The 17987-nt window shown below is 37.5% G+C and overlaps 3 protein-coding genes across 3 annotated transcripts; 1 reads left to right on the plus strand and 2 right to left on the minus strand.

Moving 5' to 3' along the window:
• Positions 1–4772: 4772 nt before the first annotated feature.
• Positions 4773–5605, minus strand: LOC122657500 (probable glutathione S-transferase). Its single transcript, XM_043852216.1, has 2 exons — positions 5277–5605; positions 4773–5123 (listed from the first exon to the last, which is right to left on the minus strand). The coding sequence occupies exons 1-2, from the start codon at positions 5595–5597 to the stop codon at positions 4773–4775; spliced, it is 672 nt and encodes a 223-aa protein (XP_043708151.1). The 5' UTR covers positions 5598–5605.
• Positions 5606–10648: 5043 nt separating this feature from the next.
• LOC122659124 (cysteine-rich receptor-like protein kinase 25) lies at positions 10649–11131 on the plus strand. The gene has a single exon (XM_043854272.1). The coding sequence runs from the start codon at positions 10649–10651 to the stop codon at positions 11129–11131; it is 483 nt and encodes a 160-aa protein (XP_043710207.1).
• A 2285-nt stretch (positions 11132–13416) lies between these two features.
• Positions 13417–14881, minus strand: LOC122659125. Its single transcript, XM_043854273.1, has 6 exons — positions 14824–14881; positions 14495–14721; positions 14179–14385; positions 14031–14120; positions 13832–13939; positions 13417–13731 (listed from the first exon to the last, which is right to left on the minus strand). The coding sequence occupies exons 1-6, from the start codon at positions 14879–14881 to the stop codon at positions 13417–13419; spliced, it is 1005 nt and encodes a 334-aa protein (XP_043710208.1).
• Between the last annotated feature and the right edge of the window lie 3106 nt (positions 14882–17987).

The raw sequence follows: 17987 nt of genomic DNA on the forward strand, positions 1-17987 counted from the left end.
ATCGAGATTGTACCATTTGGAGTTGAGTTTGACAATGACGTTCTAAACATCTCCCATGAGTCTGATAAGGTGCCAAGAAATCATAACCTATGTATTTCTTCATCAAAGTTGATACACATCGAGGACAACTGATTAATAATTCCTTGGAAGGAGTTCAAGTGATTTGTCATCGGAGTTCCATCTTGATATTTTAGGACCATCATCTGTTTGATCAAAAATAATTTATTATTCCCTGTCTTTCGAGTATACATTGCTCAACTTTAGTCCATAGAGTGCGTGCATGTGTCTCTCCACTAATATGGTTCAACACATTATCATCCACCCACTGTCTAATATACCCATACACTTACCGATGAAATATATTTCACTCTTCATCAGTCTTGTCTTCAGGTTTTTCACTAGCAAACACAGGTAGATAATAATCTTTCACATAAAGAAGGTCTTCCATTTTTTCTTTCCAAACAGGATAGTTTGAATCATTCAAAGTAACCATTCTACTTGTATTCATTTTCATTGTTCAACCCAAGACAGATACTCCAAATAGCAACCACGCTCTGATACCACTTTAATGAAAAAAAAATAAAGAAGCCGATGTGTACCCGATCAACAAACACAAGCAATTTTTCCCTTCTTGAGTGAACCTAATAGGAAACAAACAAATTGAGCAATATGGAACAATATATATTGAACACAATGAAAGTAATAACCAAGCTCCCAAATCAGCAACTCAATGCATCACAAGCACACACATGAACACCATCGATTTTTAACATGGAAAACCACCTCAATGAGAGGAGTAAAAACCACAGGACCGTAGTCCATCAAAATTTCACTATCTCCAAGTAATGGGAATACACAAAAGTAGATTAGAGGCATACAACCATTCCAAACATCAAGAACAATATATCATTGGCATCTATCATCAACAAGATGAACTCTTAAAGAGGAACGAAAGAAAAAAGAAGAGATCTCACCAAAACAGGAGTAACAAGAACGTAGTTAACGGACTGAGTTAGAGGAATCAAATCAACAATCACACCGTTCAGAATGAATATCTATGTCTGATGAATCTTCTGTCCAAAAATCAGCTCAAACGGACCACGAATGACGATCCGATCGAGCTCTCAAAGTTGACTGCGCAGAGCCTCTAAAACCAGAAAAAGTGTTCACCTCCCCCTTTCTTCTCTCTCTTTTCTCACACGATCAGCCACTCTATTCTGCCTCGATGAGACCAAAAATGAGGTAAAACCTCATTAAACAAATCACTGGATAAAAATACCCTTCATATGGACTTTACCCCTAATGGGCTTCACCAAAAAACCTTTGGGCCATCCTCCACATGGAGGGAAACCCAACCCAACAGGGAGGAGGGTTTCTGTGTTAGGTCGCCAACCATGGAATGGTGGAACATGCATAGCTAAATCCCAAATGGCTGAGTAGTTGAGAGGTTGGTGAATGACTATTTTGATTCAATATTAACTTATTGAGAGTAAGCAATAAATACAAAGAAAAATGATCAAAAATCACTCCCTCCGTGAAGAAGAAGCAGCCCTCATTGCATATGGAAATTTAGAGTGAAGATCGAAGCATGTTCAACTATTCCACATTATGTACATAGATCGATCACTTGGCATCCATCATCTCTCTTTTCCACAAGTTATATATGGCTAATCGCAATAGCAGCATTTGCAATATTGAGTGCAATAATATTATCAGACCAATTCAAATTGCTTTCCCACCCTGTGCGTGGGTGGTATGTGAGCAATCCTCTTCAACCATCAACAACAGACCATATGATCGAGTCCATCCCATCCTCAAGAAGAGTGAGTTCTTCTATACAAAAAAATTATATTGCACCATATCCACGAAGGTGGACATTTCAGATTGGTTAGCTTGAAGAAGCTTCTAAGCTGGCTAATATAAAGCAGGAAGATTATTATCATGTCTCATATATGCGGCCATGCCATTTGTTTTTTGTCTTTTTATCTTTACTTTGTGACACTACTACCTACATACCCAAGACCCAAATCCCCCTTCTCCTCCCTCTTTCTTGTGACGTTCCCCATTATGGCGAGGTACCGTCTAAAATAATAGTAATAATAATAATAATAAAGCTTAAGTAGCATTCTAGATTTCTAGGATATGATTTTATTTAACTTTTCTCCGACTGCATCTCCAATTAGTTTCCAGATTCCTGTTTCCTCCTACCTTGGAGTCTTTTCAATTGAATTTAATGCAGGTTCCGTTTGATTGCAAGGAGAATTAAAGGGAAGGGAAGGAAAATTTAATTTTCTTACTTAAAAAAAAGAATTTTTGTAATCATTACCGCATGTGACACCATGTGACAATATCACTAACTCCAAATCATTCCTAAATTCTATTTTACTTTGCATCCAATTCCCTTTGGTTTAAAATGTAAAATAAATATTACATGTGAAATGTATCTTTTCTATATATGGTAAGAAATTTAAGAAGTTTATACAATCACATGGGGTAATGATTACAAAAGTTTCTTTTTTAAGTTTGAAAATTTTTCCTTCCTTTTCTTTTAATTCCCCTTACAACCAAACGGAGCCGCAATTTGGTGTTGACCCCAAAAGGGTTGGAAAGACTCCCTCAGGGCCACTTGATGATGTTTCTACGGTTCTCTTGGGTTTCGGACGTTTTCTTGCATGTGGGTGGGTTAATTATAAGGTTTTTACATGGACATTTAGAAACTGACATTTTTTAAAAATAGAGATCCTCTAAGATCACCTGTTCACATGTCAAGTTTCACAATTTATCATAGAATTCAACACTACAAAGAAGTGCAAGAGCTTGCGTGGATATTTCACATAGAATGGCTTGACAGTAGATGGATAGATAAATAATTGAGGTAGAAGATTTTTAGAGCCCGAGGCTATCAAGATCTTCTATGGCGCGCCTGCCCGTAGCGGCGTGAGCAGTGCAAACCATGTCACGCGTGCAATAACCGCCTTACCCCCTACCCTGCACCTTGCCTGAGCAGGGATAAGGCAGTCATTGCACGCGCAACATGATCTACGCTGCTCTTACCACTACGGGCAGCACGCGGTAGGAGATCAGGATCTTGGGGGTAAGTAGTGCAACAAGGAGAAGCGACCGATAAAATGATTAAGACGCGAGCAGAGTCAAGTGATTTTCTACATCCTACATAAGAAGGCAGTAAAATTATTTCAACTTTAAAAAAAAAAAAAATAGACACAAAGTTTGACCCGGTAGCAAAAGAACTTTTTTTCATAATTGAATTTGGAATTGTACTATGACGTGACAGAGCAAAGAAATTTTGTAAACTAACCGACAATCAAATTTATTACATCATTCTTTTCATGTGACAGATTCAAAATTATATCAATTTTTTCAGTGTGAGGAGAATTACGATAGCTGGATGAATGAATGCTCATTGCTCCGTTTGCAGAATGGCTGATGCAATGATAGATCAACAGCCATACGGTTCACTAGAGACCACTACGAGAGGCGTAGATTTGCTTGGCAAGAGCAGGCTTACGCGTAACTCTATCTTAACCATGGAATCAAAGGTACTCTCCATCGGCGTCCGGCTTTCAAGCTTGCCGCAGAGTTATGTCAGACCGGATTCTGAGAGAATTAGGCTCTCGGAGGTGAACAACTACGAAAACGTTCCGGTGATCGACTTGGGTAGTGCAGACAAGACCCACATAAGCCGACAAATCGGTGCTACATGTCGTGCTTGTGGCTTCTTCCAGGTTTGAAGGGTGGGACCATGAGTTACCTCGTTATAAAATTAGAATTATTTAAATGACCATGTCAAATGAAGATTTTCTCAATCAAAATGCTTAGTCTGAGGGATAAGGATTCCTAGTTAGATATAGGTTTTCAAAAACCCTACCCACACGGTTGCATCCCTAGTTATTTGTACAAGGAAAGTAGATTAGTTAAAAATAACAAGGGAAAGAGAAAGCTAATTGGTCACATGGTGCGTGGCCCCTGCATCCAGGCACAGGGAAAGACACAAGACGCACGAAATGACTGCCGCTTTTTTAGGGATTTTTGCCTTTTCATGGGTGTACGATGATCATTTCACAAGACCATGTGTGAGCATAGAGACCGTGCGCCACATATGACCAAGTAAAAGTTCTTTCTCCCAAATAAATTTGGGGAAAAAGATCTCTACTTGGTGGTGTTTCCTACGTCCTCTCATAGGGCACCATGAGATGACGTCTCTGCCCCTTGGGTAGATACCTAGATGTGCTCACACATTGGTCCAGACGTTTGTATAGAGACCATGCGACAAAGTAGAGATCTCTTGCCCAAGAGAGAGAGAGAGAGAGTCCCTTCTATTTAATGAAAGTAGAATTCATTGAAAAATGTTAATATAGAGGATATTTTGAACAAGAGAAAACATCATGAAGGGTGTCTTCTTCAGGTGAGAAAGTATATTAAATCCAATAATTAATATAGAATTCATGTGAAATTTAAAATTATTACTTATTATTTCTTATCTATTATTAACATAAACTATAATAAAACTTTAATAAGATAAATTTAGCATACGATTTATTAAGGAATTAACAGTAATTTAGCATGATAACAATAATATGTGGGACTTAGGACTCCCCATGATCTGATAATCTAGCCCCGCCTTACTCCCACTAACGTCTAACCTTTATATAATTGGAAGAAAAGAGGAAAAAAAAAATTCAAAAGAGGAACTTTATTTGAAATCCAAGATTCTCACACTAGTGCTCCTTAGTCGTCTGTACCTGTCTTCCCATCTAATCCACACCTAACCTCTTTCTAATTTGAAGAGCGTAATCATAGATCTTGAGTGAATCAGGAAGGGACTTAGCCACACTTTCCTTCTTCTCGATGCACCTCTTGGCCCATTCAATCAACTTTGGGCACTCTGCCTCTAAGCTGAAATTGACTAAAGTCTCCATGGCATAAAACCAGGAGTACAAGGCCACAAAACTCAAATCCAAGAACCCAAAATTGTCACCTCCAAAGTAAGCCTTGTCTCCAAGTTCTTCTTCCAAGACCTTCAATCCCTCTATGAATTCCTTCTTAGCCTTCTCTTGTTCTTCTCCTTTCGGGCTCCGCAATATTCCCCCAACACTGCTGAAAACCTGCAATTTAATTAATTCACACAAATAAAGAACATACCATGTAAATTTTCTATCCCAAAAGTTCGAATTGATAAAAGATTATTTCCTAACAGACGAATTCCAATCTCTTGCTTGCATCATAGATTAATTTGAGTAAGAGAATTAAGTAAATACCTTATTGTCGATGTAGTCAGCCCAGAATCTGGCCTGGGCTCGTTGGTAAGGATCAGAAGGCAACAATGGAGGAGCTTTGTCGTCCTTCCATGTCTCATCAATGTATTGAACAATGGCGAGAGATTCACAGATGGGTTTTCCATTATGGATCAAGACAGGGATCTTCTTATGAATTGGGTTCATCTGCAGCAGAAGAGGACTTTTGTCTTGGAGGTTCTCTTCCCTGTATTGGTATTCCACACTTTTCTCATCCAAGGCGATTCTCACTCTGATCCCAAAGGAACTGGCCCAAGCATTCAAGAGAACCACCTCGTCTGCCATTGTTACTGAATCTGATCGATCAAGCGTAGCACAAGTCACAACAGAATAGAAGAAGCTTAACTAATTTGATGAGGCCGGTTTGTGTTTTTGTGTTTTAATCCATGTAGCTGAAGGGTTGTATTTATAGAGAGATTTAATTTGATCTGAAACTTAATTAGTAACAAAATTGTCTCGTCTTGCATTCCATGTTGATATATTAGAATTCTAGAAACTTCGATCTATAGTACTACTGATGTTCATCATCGGTTGCGTCATCCATGAATTGAATAGAGCTGGATTTTGGGGTTGGGTTCTAGAGGATACACAAATTCAACAAGAAAAAAGACAGAACCTTTAGAGGACGTCAGCGCTGACTTCACAGTTTGATTTCGATCCAAACGTATTTCGTTTGACTCTGCCTTGCTTTGCCAGGTAATGTGATAAGGGGGGCAATCAATGGTCATTGGATCCAAAAACCATCCCATAATAATCAATGGTAGGTCAAAAGAGTGGTGCTCAAGGTATCTATAGTGTTTTCTCTTTTATATGATTAATATATTAAATGGGAGAAAGAAAGCCACCCTGGCGTGTCTAGGGCACCCAAAATGATCATCAGACTCATCAGGGTGCGGTGGTAATTTTGCACACCACTCTATCAAGATGGAGAGCAACGTGCGCTGCTCAACCGGGTGACATGCACTCTTCCTATTTGCCAGCAGCTTTCTGTGGAACCCAAGTTCCTCATACTCTACGAACCGGATCCAGATCTACTATGGCGAGCTGCCCGTAGTGGTTTGAGTGGCACAGACACATGGGTGTGCGCATTGACCGCCTTGCCCCTGCCCGAGCGCCTTGTCCAAGCAGGGATAAGGCGGTCATTACACGCACCCATGTGTTTACGCCGTTCAGACCGCTATAGGCAGCGCGCCATAGAGGATCTGAATTCCTACGAACCTAGCCATATGATCGGATGCTGGTGCTGGGAGAGAAAAGTGGAGAATGAATAAAAAAAATTGTAAAGGTGGGGCAGCATCTATTGTCTGGATTGACTTATATTGTTTTGGTAACGGTATAATAATTTCATGATTGCACCCCAGTCCACTCATTTTGTTGTTGTTCGTAGGATTCCTCGCTACATCAAGGGTGCTCTTCTCCATTGCTTACTATACTCCTCCACCTCATCTTTTGAGTTGAGGGCCTATTATGATGCTAACGGAACAAGTGATGTTACTGATCAACGTTCCACAACAGGCTACTGCTGTTTATTTTGTGATTCTCTTATTAATTGTAGTAAGAGAAACAAAGTGTTGTTCTCGTTCTAGTAGCGAAGCTGAGTATTGTGCTCTAGCTGATGCAACTTCTAAACTTCCTTGGTTACATTGGATTCATCAGGATGTAGGAGTGCTGCTCAAACTGCTCACAATGATGTGTTTCATGAACACACCAAGCATATTGAGATCACTAGTCATTTTGTTCGTTATCATTTGCTTCGTGGTGCTACCTACAGATCTATTTACCAAAATAGATCCTCCTAGCGTTTTTCATCTGAAATCAAGAGCCCGCTTGATAACCTTACGAGAAACAGTTTCTGGTGTTTTTCCGTTCTGAGAAATAGAAAAACACCTAAAAATCGTTTGATAACCAAGTGTTTTTTGTGACTGTTTTTGGAAATATAAATCAAAATTTATGCTCCTTGGAAGACTTTTGACAGAACATATTGGACATGTTATGTCATTTCTTGGCTGAAAATTAGAAAAGTGTGCCCGATAAAAACTCATATATTCGTTCACTATGCTCTTTTGTAAAATTGGAAAAGTGTGCCAAACATAACCTTTTGTTAATTTTTTTTTCTAAAAAAAAAAAAGAAGGTTTTGCTTGCTTCCTAGAACAGGTTTACCAAGCGGGTCAAAAACGGTTTCTCAGCATAGAAAATGAAAAAACTGTTTTGTTGTTTCTCAGCACATAACTAGAACAGAAACACCCGTAAGGTTATCAAGCGGGCACCAAGTTGGTTTACTCCGTTCCACCTGAGTTTGAAAGGAGTGTTAGTTGTATAATGTGTAATATTGTGTATATATTCCAAGTATATTTTTTTCCCCTTATATTGAATTTTCTTATTTAGATATTGTCCTATTAAATGACATTCATGTATATTATTCCAATCTTTGTATTGAAATACTGACACAATTTAACCAGAATTATCAGCTCTCACCACGTTTTCTGTGAGATTTCACAGAATAATTTCTCATTGGTTCTCAAATTTTTATATTTTTTGTTTAAAAGGGTTTTACTCCCCCATCTCTCTCTCTCTCTCTCTCTCTCTCTCTCTCTGTCTCTCACACACACACGGTTGGGGTTGTTTGTGGAGAATCAGAGATGTGTTATATAGGGGACCAAGTGAGGCCCTGCCACCCCTTTCCCAGCTTCCCATCTTCATTGTCAGCCATTCCTTTATTCTTTTCCTTCCTGAACATGCCCTCCATTTGCAAAAAAACAAAAATGATAATAATAATAAATAAATAAATAAAACGTGACCTCCTATTTGATTTCCATATGACTTTATAATGGGGATATGAAATCAAGATCTTCCCAATCAAAGCTCCCTAATTCTTCTATAGGGTCTCTATAGTCTTGGGAACACCATCTTACTTTTAATTATCTCATCAATCATGTACCAAATTGGAAGCTTTAATTTTATTGTTTATACGTCTATTGTAACATGCTTGCTCTGGTCTCACCCTAGCAAGTTGGGTCAGCCTTTGTTTGAAAAAATTTAAGTGGAACAATCTCAGATATGAGCTGGAGATTATTGCAGGGGTTTTCGGGGAGCTTTTAGAGAAAAATGACATATTTGAGTATGCAATCATAGAAGCTTAAAAAACTTGCAACAAAATAATGCAGTTCTTCTCTACTATGACATCATAAAAAAATTACTGTACTTTTGTTATTAGGCAATGGATTAATATATAAATTTGAAAGAATTTTATCTCTTTCTAATTTGATTATTTACCTATGTTTTATAAGGTTCATGAAATTCTCAGGTAACCTATTCATGGCTCTGCTTTTCATACTATGGATTCAGATGCCTTGTTATTACAGGATTAGCCCAATAACAATTAGCTCTAGTTTTAGTATCACAAAATAAGAAAACAGACACACATAACAGTGATCATAAATCAACTTAAGAACTCCAAGGGTAATGTTTTCTCAGTTGAAGTTTGCTACTTTGGAACTCAAATCGAGGAACCTTTTTCAATGGCCTTAACCAATCAAGCTTAAAAATGTAATTTTACATGTCTGAATAACCAAAAAAAGAAGCTCCTTTACCTGTTTGTACGTAAGCATAGAACAAAGATTTTGGACATCTCGGTACTTGGAGGTGAGGCCATCACGCACAACATTATCTGAGGGTGCCATGCATTCAATGCATTACAAGAAATTGGGTCTAGGCGTTTTTAAACGCCGCTATAGATCCCAAAACCGCCGCTGTATCATACAACAACGTTTCTACTTTGTGCCGTAGAAATGTCGGCGAAGGTACCACCGTTTTTGTACCGTTTTTGAGAGTGTATGTGCCTTTACCGCGGCGTTTTCTATTAAACGTCGTGAAAAATGTCCTACAATAACGTTTTTAAAAGTGCCGAGGTAGGCACTGAATTTCTAATTGTTGCGACGTTTGTAGCAAATGCCGGGGCTTAGTACACTAAAACGACGTTTATAAAAGCGCCGCTGTAGGCAATAATATTGAGGCATTTGTTAATAAACGTCGGTAAATGAGGCCTCGCTTTTTGTTTTTGCCGACGTTTTTAAAAACGCCGCTATAGGTGCTATTTTTATATTTTTAAATTTAAAAACAGCTTCTGTATCTATTCCATTAACCTGTTTCAAATATAATAGATTCATTCTGCCACCTATTTTATATATAATGCATTCATCCATATTAATCTTTTCGACCACTTGTTTCATATAGAACACATAAATCCCACAAAATAATGATTTTACTAATGCCAAGATATATTGAACTATGTAAAATATCCATTAAACATAAAATAAAAATAGAGTCTAAAGTACTAAGGTTCCGATACTGCAAAAAGACGAGATCCCCTCCTACACAGAATCCATAGTTCTAAGGTTCCAATACTACAAAAAGATAAAAGATCCCCTCCTACACAAAATCCATAGTACTAAGGTTCCGATACTGCAAAAAGACCACAAAGAGACCCCCTTCTATACAAAATTCATAACCCAATTAGCAAATAAAATAATATTAGTTCATGGATCTCTGAAGCCACCAAAGTTATACTCCCAGTGAGGAAATCAAGCCCAAAAGTGAAATTCCAAGACCTGAACACCATCTCCATCCTACACAAAACCATCAAATAGCAATATAAACTAATTAGTAAGACTGAAGGTGACAAGAGGTATGCACAAGTACCAATAACAAAGTAAACAAAAAATTATAGGGACAGATAAACAATCCAATCAACCATCCTTCACTGGCTTGTATAAATAAAACCTCTTCACAGATCTTCACACTCAAGCCCACACTCAAAGCCTTGAATTGTGCAACTTTCCTAGATGTTCTTAACTGGATAATTAAAGCTTGTCTCAAGGAGAAGTAAGCATTAAAAAGTAGCATTACTTCCTACTGAAACCTTGGAATTGCTTACATAGAGACAAGAATCATGCTTCAATCAGAAAATGCTGAGAATACCCAAATGCCTAGCGATTTTAGATTCAATGAAAATCAAGGAAATAAATGCATTTACATACACATGCACACAAATACTGAAATACACAGAGAAAGATGAACCGGAGGTCCAAAAAAACAAATCTAACACAGATCATACAATTTCAACCATCTTCTATCTTCTCTATCCTCTAATGCTATCAACAGTACTGGATTTTACAACACAACAATTACCCAGAATTCCAACACAGTCTATGGTCTCTTACTGTGCAGAAGCGATATTACTTCCCAAGAATGTCAAAATTGTGTTAACATAGCAAGTAAAGATATCACACAACGTTGTCCCAATCAAACAGGTGCAATAGTATGGTATGATTTATGCATGTTAAGGTACTCCGATCAGTTCATCTTCTCAACTATGCAAGAAAATCCAACTTGGTATTTGTGGAATGTGAATAATGTGTCAAACCCAGTTCAATTTAATCAGACTTTGGCAAATTTAATGAATGACCTTGTGAACCAAGCTGTCTTTGGTTCTTCCACTCGAATGTTTGCAGCTGGGGCTGTGAATTATACAAACAGCTTTGAGAAGACTCATGGGTTAATTCAGTGTACTCCTGATATATCTCAGAATGACTGCAATAGATGCTTAGTTGAAGTTGTTGCTCATATCCCAAATTGTTGCAATGCAAAGCAATGTGGGAGAGTTCTCATGCCCAACTGTAATTTGAGGTTTGAGCTCAATGATCCTTTCTATGAATCAATAGCTGCTCCAACACCTCCATCACCTCCTTCAACTCCTCCTCCTCTTTCCTCGCCTCCACCGGCAAACAGTACAGTAACACAGGGAATGTTATGCTTTTAGGAGCTCTAGTTAATACTGATTGAAGTTTCATTTTATTTTTTACTTCTAATTTTTTTCTATTAGAAGCAAGATTGACCCCCCTCCCCTCAAACACACACCATTTAACTTCAAGACTGTCTATTTTTTATGTGTATTCATGCATCATTTGCTATTAATCCTTTTAAAACCAATCAATTGGATCACACATTAAAAGAAAGATTTTGGTTTTTACAGGGAAAGGAAAAAATTTGTCGACTATTGTCATTATTATTGTCGTCGTGGCAATAACAACAGTTATTCTTGTTTCTACCCTATTTATATGGTTTTGTATGAGGAAGCCAAAGAGTGAAATTGATGGTGAGCAACCGTACTTTAAATCTTTCTCTATCTTTTATATTTTATTTAGGTGTCAATGTATACGAAATTTTGTATGTAGGAAATTAAAACATTTATAATGGATTGATTTCATTATATTCTTTTGATTGTGCGAGGAATCAAGAGGAACAGTGTAGGGAAAAACAAATTATTAGGCAAACATTAATTTCCCTTGGAAAATCTCTTGGGTGGAACATATTGTCTTCAAGTCCCTAGAGAACTAGTTTGAATCCAAAGAAAGAAAGCTTTGGCCAGCTATGCTCACTATACAAAATTGTCTGCATGTTTTCATCAAAGCATTTCTATTTGGGAAGTATTGGTTGATTTTTTTTTTTTCGGGGTTGGTTGTTAAGGTGTGGCTGATATCAATGTGGCACAATCCTTGCAATTTGACTTTAATACAATAAGAGCTGCCACAGACAACTTCTCTGATATGAATAAGCTTGGACAAGGTGGATTCGGTGCTGTCTACAAGCTAATGATCCATTACTATGATACAAGCATGCAACAAAATCTTAACATATACAGTTTAAAGTTGCATTCTGAATTCTTAAAGGTGGTTTTAAATCAGTCTATACAAGTCCACTCTTTTGAGAGGATCCTCTAACACAAATAGTATACAGGGTAAGCTTTTGAATGGACAAGAAGTTGTTGTGAATAGGCTATCTAGAGATTCTGGACAAGGTGAACTAGAATTTAAGAATGAGGTGGTGTTAGTGGCCAAGTTGCAGCACAGGAATCTTGTACGACTCCTTGGCTTCAGCTTAAAAGGAGAAGAAAAGCTCCTGATCTATGAATTCTTGCCAAATGCAAGCCTCGATCACTTCATAGTTGGTTAGACTCTATCTCTGCTTCCCTTTCAAGTGTATTTCTTTCTGTTTTTTTTGAAGTTCTTTGAAAAATATCTTGTATTTTTCCAATGCAAAGAAGATACCCCTTAAGATGTCTGGCTGGAGAAGAGTACCTTTGATTTTACAAAAGATTATCACTACAGAACCTGTGAGATCTGTATTTCAAAGACACTACTGCATCACTAGGAAGACACAAAAAAACATCTCATCAGATGATAGTAACCATCTGGTTCAAAATTCAATTTGCCTGAAGCTGATAGTCTTATGAGATGAACCAGATTCTAGGATTTCATATAAACAAGCTGATTTTTGGTACTTAATCTAATCAATTTAGTATTCAGCATTAATGCATAGCCAATTGCAAAAAAAAAAAATGAAATAGCAATTGTAACTTATAATTTAGGCCCAACTAATATCTTTGGAAGAAGAGAGAGAAAAAGAACAACAATATTCCTCAAGAACAGCAAGAAAAAGAATAACAAATGCAAGTTTGACTATTTCTAAGAAATGTTCCAAATTAAAGACCTAATCTATCATCAAATAGAGCTTTCACTACAATACAATTACTTATGGTTGCAGGAATATGAATACTGAATTGCCATTAGTCTAAGGTTTCTTGGAAGAATTGATCTTTGGATACTATGTTATCAAGGATTTAAATTGTGGAAAGTGTTGAGGTATAACATACAAGAGAAAAATGAATGCAAGGTGAAAACATATTTAGCTCACTATTTAGGCAAATTGGCTTAAGCCGGTGCCGGGGGTTTGGGGTTTGTTTTCACATGTGCTTGTTGTTCAAAGTTGGGGTTTGTTAAAGAGTAGGAAGAAGATTAAAGAGTAGGAAGAAGACTGTCAAAAGAACCCAAATCAAACTCAAAACTAATCCATTCAACAGTTCAAATGAAACTCAAATCTTGAAAGTACTGAAAGCATACCTGTACAGATAGACGGACAAAAAAAAGCCAACTAATGCAATGGCCTCAATTATCAGCTGTTCAAATGAATGGGTAAGTAAAATCAATATATATAGTACTTCAGATAAAAATTAAAATAAAAAACCAACAAAATTTCGTAATTTTATTACTTACATAAGTGAGTTGAACTTTCCGAACTACTTCTACCCCGAAGTATTTGGGATAGATCAGCTACAACACGTTTCAAATCAGCAATTTCTTCCTTCATCATTGCAAATTCTCTTTGTCTTTCTTCTTTCTCCCGTCTCTCCTCAATATTTCTTTGTGTAAGGCCAAGAGTACTCGGCTTTACGCCTAGGCCTGCACCGCGCACTCGGCCTGGAGGATCAACGCCAAATGCTTCCACAAAAAGATCGTTTTGGACAACACTCGTCTCTCTCATTTCTGGGGGTAGTTCTTCCAATTTCTCTTCAAACTTATCCTATAAACCAATGTATAACAGGTTAACAACGGACATTCCAATAGATACCCAAGAATATGCATAAATTTTATAAACATTATTAACCTTGACAAATACTTACTATGATATCTCTTGTCGCCTGATTTATGTAACTGCCATCTCTCCTTTGGTGGGTTTTCTTAAACACCTGCACTCTGGTAGGATCTGCACCATCAGGGTGTTCAAGCCGCTGAACAAGCAGATATCATAGTTAGATTAAATATAATCACATCCATTTATGATATTACCAAATGTTCATGAGATGTGCATAAGAAAATTACCATCTCGTGTGCTACCTGTGCGAAACTCTTCCGGCCAGTTGTATGAGACACTTGTTGGTTCTCTCTCCCATCATTAAAATATGTGTCATACTTAATTAAGTAAAATGAAATCAGAACAATTCATTGTCTAAAAAAAAAAACATATTACCTGCCAGTTCTCAGATGTCCACTTCCCTATGAGGTATGCCCATTGATCAGCTGGAGTGTCTACGGGATCAGTAGGGCGGGGAGCATTATAAAAATTAGGATATTTTATCTCTGTCTCTTTTTTCAGAGCTGCCTTGAAATCCCGCCATGAGTGGCTCATTCTCATGAAAATAACACGTTGGGCATCTTTCGAAACATTAAATTTTTCCTATTAAACAAATTCAATTAGTACAAGTCTAAACCCAAATAGAAAATCAATACTTACCTATGAAATTAGATCAATCTTATAGTGAAAATAAGATGGGATATCACCATACCTCAATTTTCTTCCACGCATCTTCTTTATGATGATTCGGAACCTTTCTCCAGTCAGGATAGTTTAATGGTAGCAGGGTTGGCATCCTAGCAAGTAGTCCAGAGTATGTGGATGCCTCAGCTGCATTAGCGCCAACTACAATGTCATGCTTATCTAATTCCAAATCTTTCTTATTAGAGCCAGTCCTTGAATTGATGGAAAGGCCTCTTGTGCGCCCTCTCTTACGACCTACAGTTAAAAAATGTGAAAGTATTAGTGATTAATGTGGTGTCCAATTAATGCAATCAGCCTAATTATTAAGTATTTAAAACTAGAAACCGAATGTTGTACTTGTAGATGATGATGACGATGAGGCATTAGGGTCCCTAGAACTCTGTTGCTCAGCCATCACCTAAACCTGCATTGGAACAAAATCACAATTATAATAAGTATATGTGCTTGTCAAGTGCGAACTTAAAACAAATAAAGAGAAGTTAAGCACAGTATGCACCTTGCCACGAGAAAAAAGTTATAATATATAAGATCTATAATCCAAAAACTGTAACAGAACTAAGATCAGTTAGTTGCATCAATTGTTGTTCCCTCCAAGTCTGTCCTTTCCCAACTAAGTTCGACATCTCCAATATTTACTCGTCTCAGGTCCCTAGTTTGCATGGTCATATGTTGGTGTTCTTGAATATAGTCTTCTTCCACAACACCATTCGTATCAAACACATCGCGCAATGATGCTTTAAGAGCAATAACCCAGCCTTGGTTGATAGGGTCTGATGCATAAAACACTTGCTCTGCTTGGCCAGGGAAGACAAATGGGTCATCAGATAAATGTTTACCAGTATGCATCAAATGATTGAAGTTCACACGTGTGAAACCAATATTTTCTTTAAACATTGCCCTATTGCTTGTTTCAGCCCAGTCACAGTGGAATAACATTGTCTTCAAGTCCGCTGAATATTACTACTCAACCACTTCCTTCAACACACCATAGTAATGCAGATGTCCATCACGGGGCTTATTGTCCCTACGACTACTGCAACAAGATGTTATTGCCATTACTAAGACTTCGCTATTCTGAGTTCGTCGATTGGCTTCACGATCCTTGGTGTGAAAACGTACACCATTCAATATGTACCCCTTGTATTTCTTTACTTCCCGATTGGGACCCTGGGCTAGCCTTTGAATAATGTGAGGTACTACTTCTCCACTTTCCCGTAGCTTGTTCACCTACTCAATTCAACATTTGTTGTTATGGAGACAATCAAAGGTAGGTGTTTTTTATATAAAAAAACTTAAAGCAAAAAAATTTAATACTGCTCACATGACTTCTAAACCATTCAGTGAATTGCTCTGCATGCACCTTCTCTCTTTGTTGTTGTCGAACCTTATAGCTTAGGTTCTCTTTAAGCACTTCTAAATGGACCCTACATTTAGAGAAGTCCTATTAGGGAAAACGAAGACTTGATTGAAGTGAAGTAAAGTAACATTAATCTTGACACTTACTTCCAATATTTATCAATGGGTTCATAATGCAAGAGAACATATCGATGTGCTTGTTGGATGTTTTTCCAGTCTAATTGCACCATTGTAGCAGCTCCTAAAGGTCTACCTTTGCATGAAAAAATCCAATGTTGTTGTTCCATTTGTAGATTTTTGTTATCAACAATCTTATTTGGACGGGTTAAACGCGTCTCAAGTACTTTGATATGCGCAGAACAAAATGTCAGACATTCATTTGCAATGTATCCCTCTGCAATAGACCCTTCTATGTGTCTATTATTACGTTTGTAATCCTTAAGGGTCTTGTTGAACCTATTAGCATGCAAAGTTACTACATGAAAACAAAAATAAATAAAAGAAATCAAACATACAAAATTAATGCAAATAGAATAATGACTAACCTTTCAAAAGGGTACATCCATCTATAATGGACTGGTCCACCCAATAATACTTTGAATAGGAAACAATGTGACATCGTTTTCTCTCTTGCCCATTCTCAAAGAGACTCTAGGTAGCAGGACCTCTATGTCTTATAACTGAGCACCTAAGAGACTCTTCCCTCCTGAACCTTTTATCCAATTTGCTTTTCTCCAACCAGACCACCATTGAGGATTAAAAATTCTTCTTATCTATCTTTTCCATTACATGCTATTTCATATGACTGGCTAAAAACCAATGCAATGACCCCACTCACCTTATGCATAACATCCAGAGATGGATATCTAACCTCAGGGCTGCAATCTCATAACCCTACCCCATTACCATGCCTAATAAAACCCAATAAACCATCCCAGAAGGAGATGGATATCTAGCCTCAGGCTGCAATCTCATAACATCCAAAGATGGATATCTGACCTGTTTCTACAACTTGAAACAGGTCAGATTTTAATAAGATATTTATCATGAGATGTGATCTTCAGCCCAGAAGGACTTGATTGGATGATATAGGTCTGGGTATGACAGGGGAGATACAAATGATTGGGATTAGGGAAGACAAAGAAATTACTGAGAAAAGAAGCAATGAATGGCAGGTAAGAGCAGGGCCCTGTTTTTTCATTTTTTTAGATCAAGGTGCTCTCCATTACTGAAAGCAGACATCCAATAACTGTCCTTTTCATTTTTGTCTCTTTTTCTTTTCCTTCATGTTCCTCTAATTGAGAGGAGACTCAAGAACTAGTCTGATAGGGAGAGGCTTTGCAATAAATATGAAAGATCCCACACATTGATAAGCTATTGTGCCAACAAACTAATTCAAAACACCCAAATATCCTAGTGGGTAGCATCAATTTCGACATTTTTCAAAAAATACAAATGCAGTCAAACTGTCTACCCAAAAACTGATACACTTAAATGATTTATAACTTAAAAAAAATATCTTATCTGTAAGCTTTGGCATAGATCTGTAGGAAAAGGGATGGTGGGCGGAAGCAAATCAATTGTATAGAATTTTGATGCAGGAAATATGTAAGGTCAAGGAGGTTCTACTCCTCTAAAAAGGGATGGTGCCGGAGGAGCACAATTTAATCATTTCATCTCGCAATTGAATCCTTCTTCATCGTTTCGATCACCTCAGCAAACCCATTCATCTGCCTTCTTCCTACCAGGAGCTTCAAATCAAGAATACCATGAAGCGCCCCACCATGGACTGTTACAAAATAAGACCTTCCAAGGACTAATGCAACTACTTGAACTTCAAAGCAGTACAAGTAATTCCTCTTCTTCTGCAGCTGCAGCTGCTGCCAATCTCTTCAATCTCAGCTTTTTTTTCAATAGCAGCATCAATAATAGCAACAATGTCAACAATAACAACAGTCAATTGTCCTCTTCTGGGTTACTAATTCCTGAACAGTTCAATGGAAATGCTGGTGGAGAAGGAAATTCCCTCTTTTCTTCTAACCTAATGGGTGATCACATTGGGTCAAGTGTCTCTTCTCTTTACAACAATTCAGTACAAACTGAAGTTGTTATTCCTCAAATGTCTGCAACAGCTTTGCTTCAAA

This window comes from Telopea speciosissima, chromosome 4, assembly GCF_018873765.1.
Source record: "Telopea speciosissima isolate NSW1024214 ecotype Mountain lineage chromosome 4, Tspe_v1, whole genome shotgun sequence".
Taxonomy (NCBI): domain Eukaryota; kingdom Viridiplantae; phylum Streptophyta; class Magnoliopsida; order Proteales; family Proteaceae; genus Telopea; species Telopea speciosissima.

Excerpts from the sequence above, each read along its gene's own strand:
- LOC122657500 (XM_043852216.1), bottom strand. The coding sequence starts at position 5,597 with ATGGCAGACGAGGTGGTTCTCTTGAATGCTTGGGCCAGTTCCTTTGGG. Across the intron at positions 5,124-5,276 it reads CTGACTACATCGACAATAAG|GTTTTCAGCAGTGTTGGGGG; the intron begins GTATTTACTTAA and ends ATTAAATTGCAG.
- LOC122659124 (XM_043854272.1), top strand. The coding sequence starts at position 10,649 with ATGTTAAGGTACTCCGATCAGTTCATCTTCTCAACTATGCAAGAAAAT.
- LOC122659125 (XM_043854273.1), bottom strand. The coding sequence starts at position 14,881 with ATGGCTGAGCAACAGAGTTCTAGGGACCCTAATGCCTCATCGTCATCA. Across the intron at positions 14,121-14,178 it reads GGACATCTGAGAACTGGCAG|TATGACACATATTTTAATGA; the intron begins GTAATATGTTTT and ends TACTTAATTAAG. Across the intron at positions 13,940-14,030 it reads CACAGGTAGCACACGAGATG|CGGCTTGAACACCCTGATGG; the intron begins GTAATTTTCTTA and ends CTGCTTGTTCAG.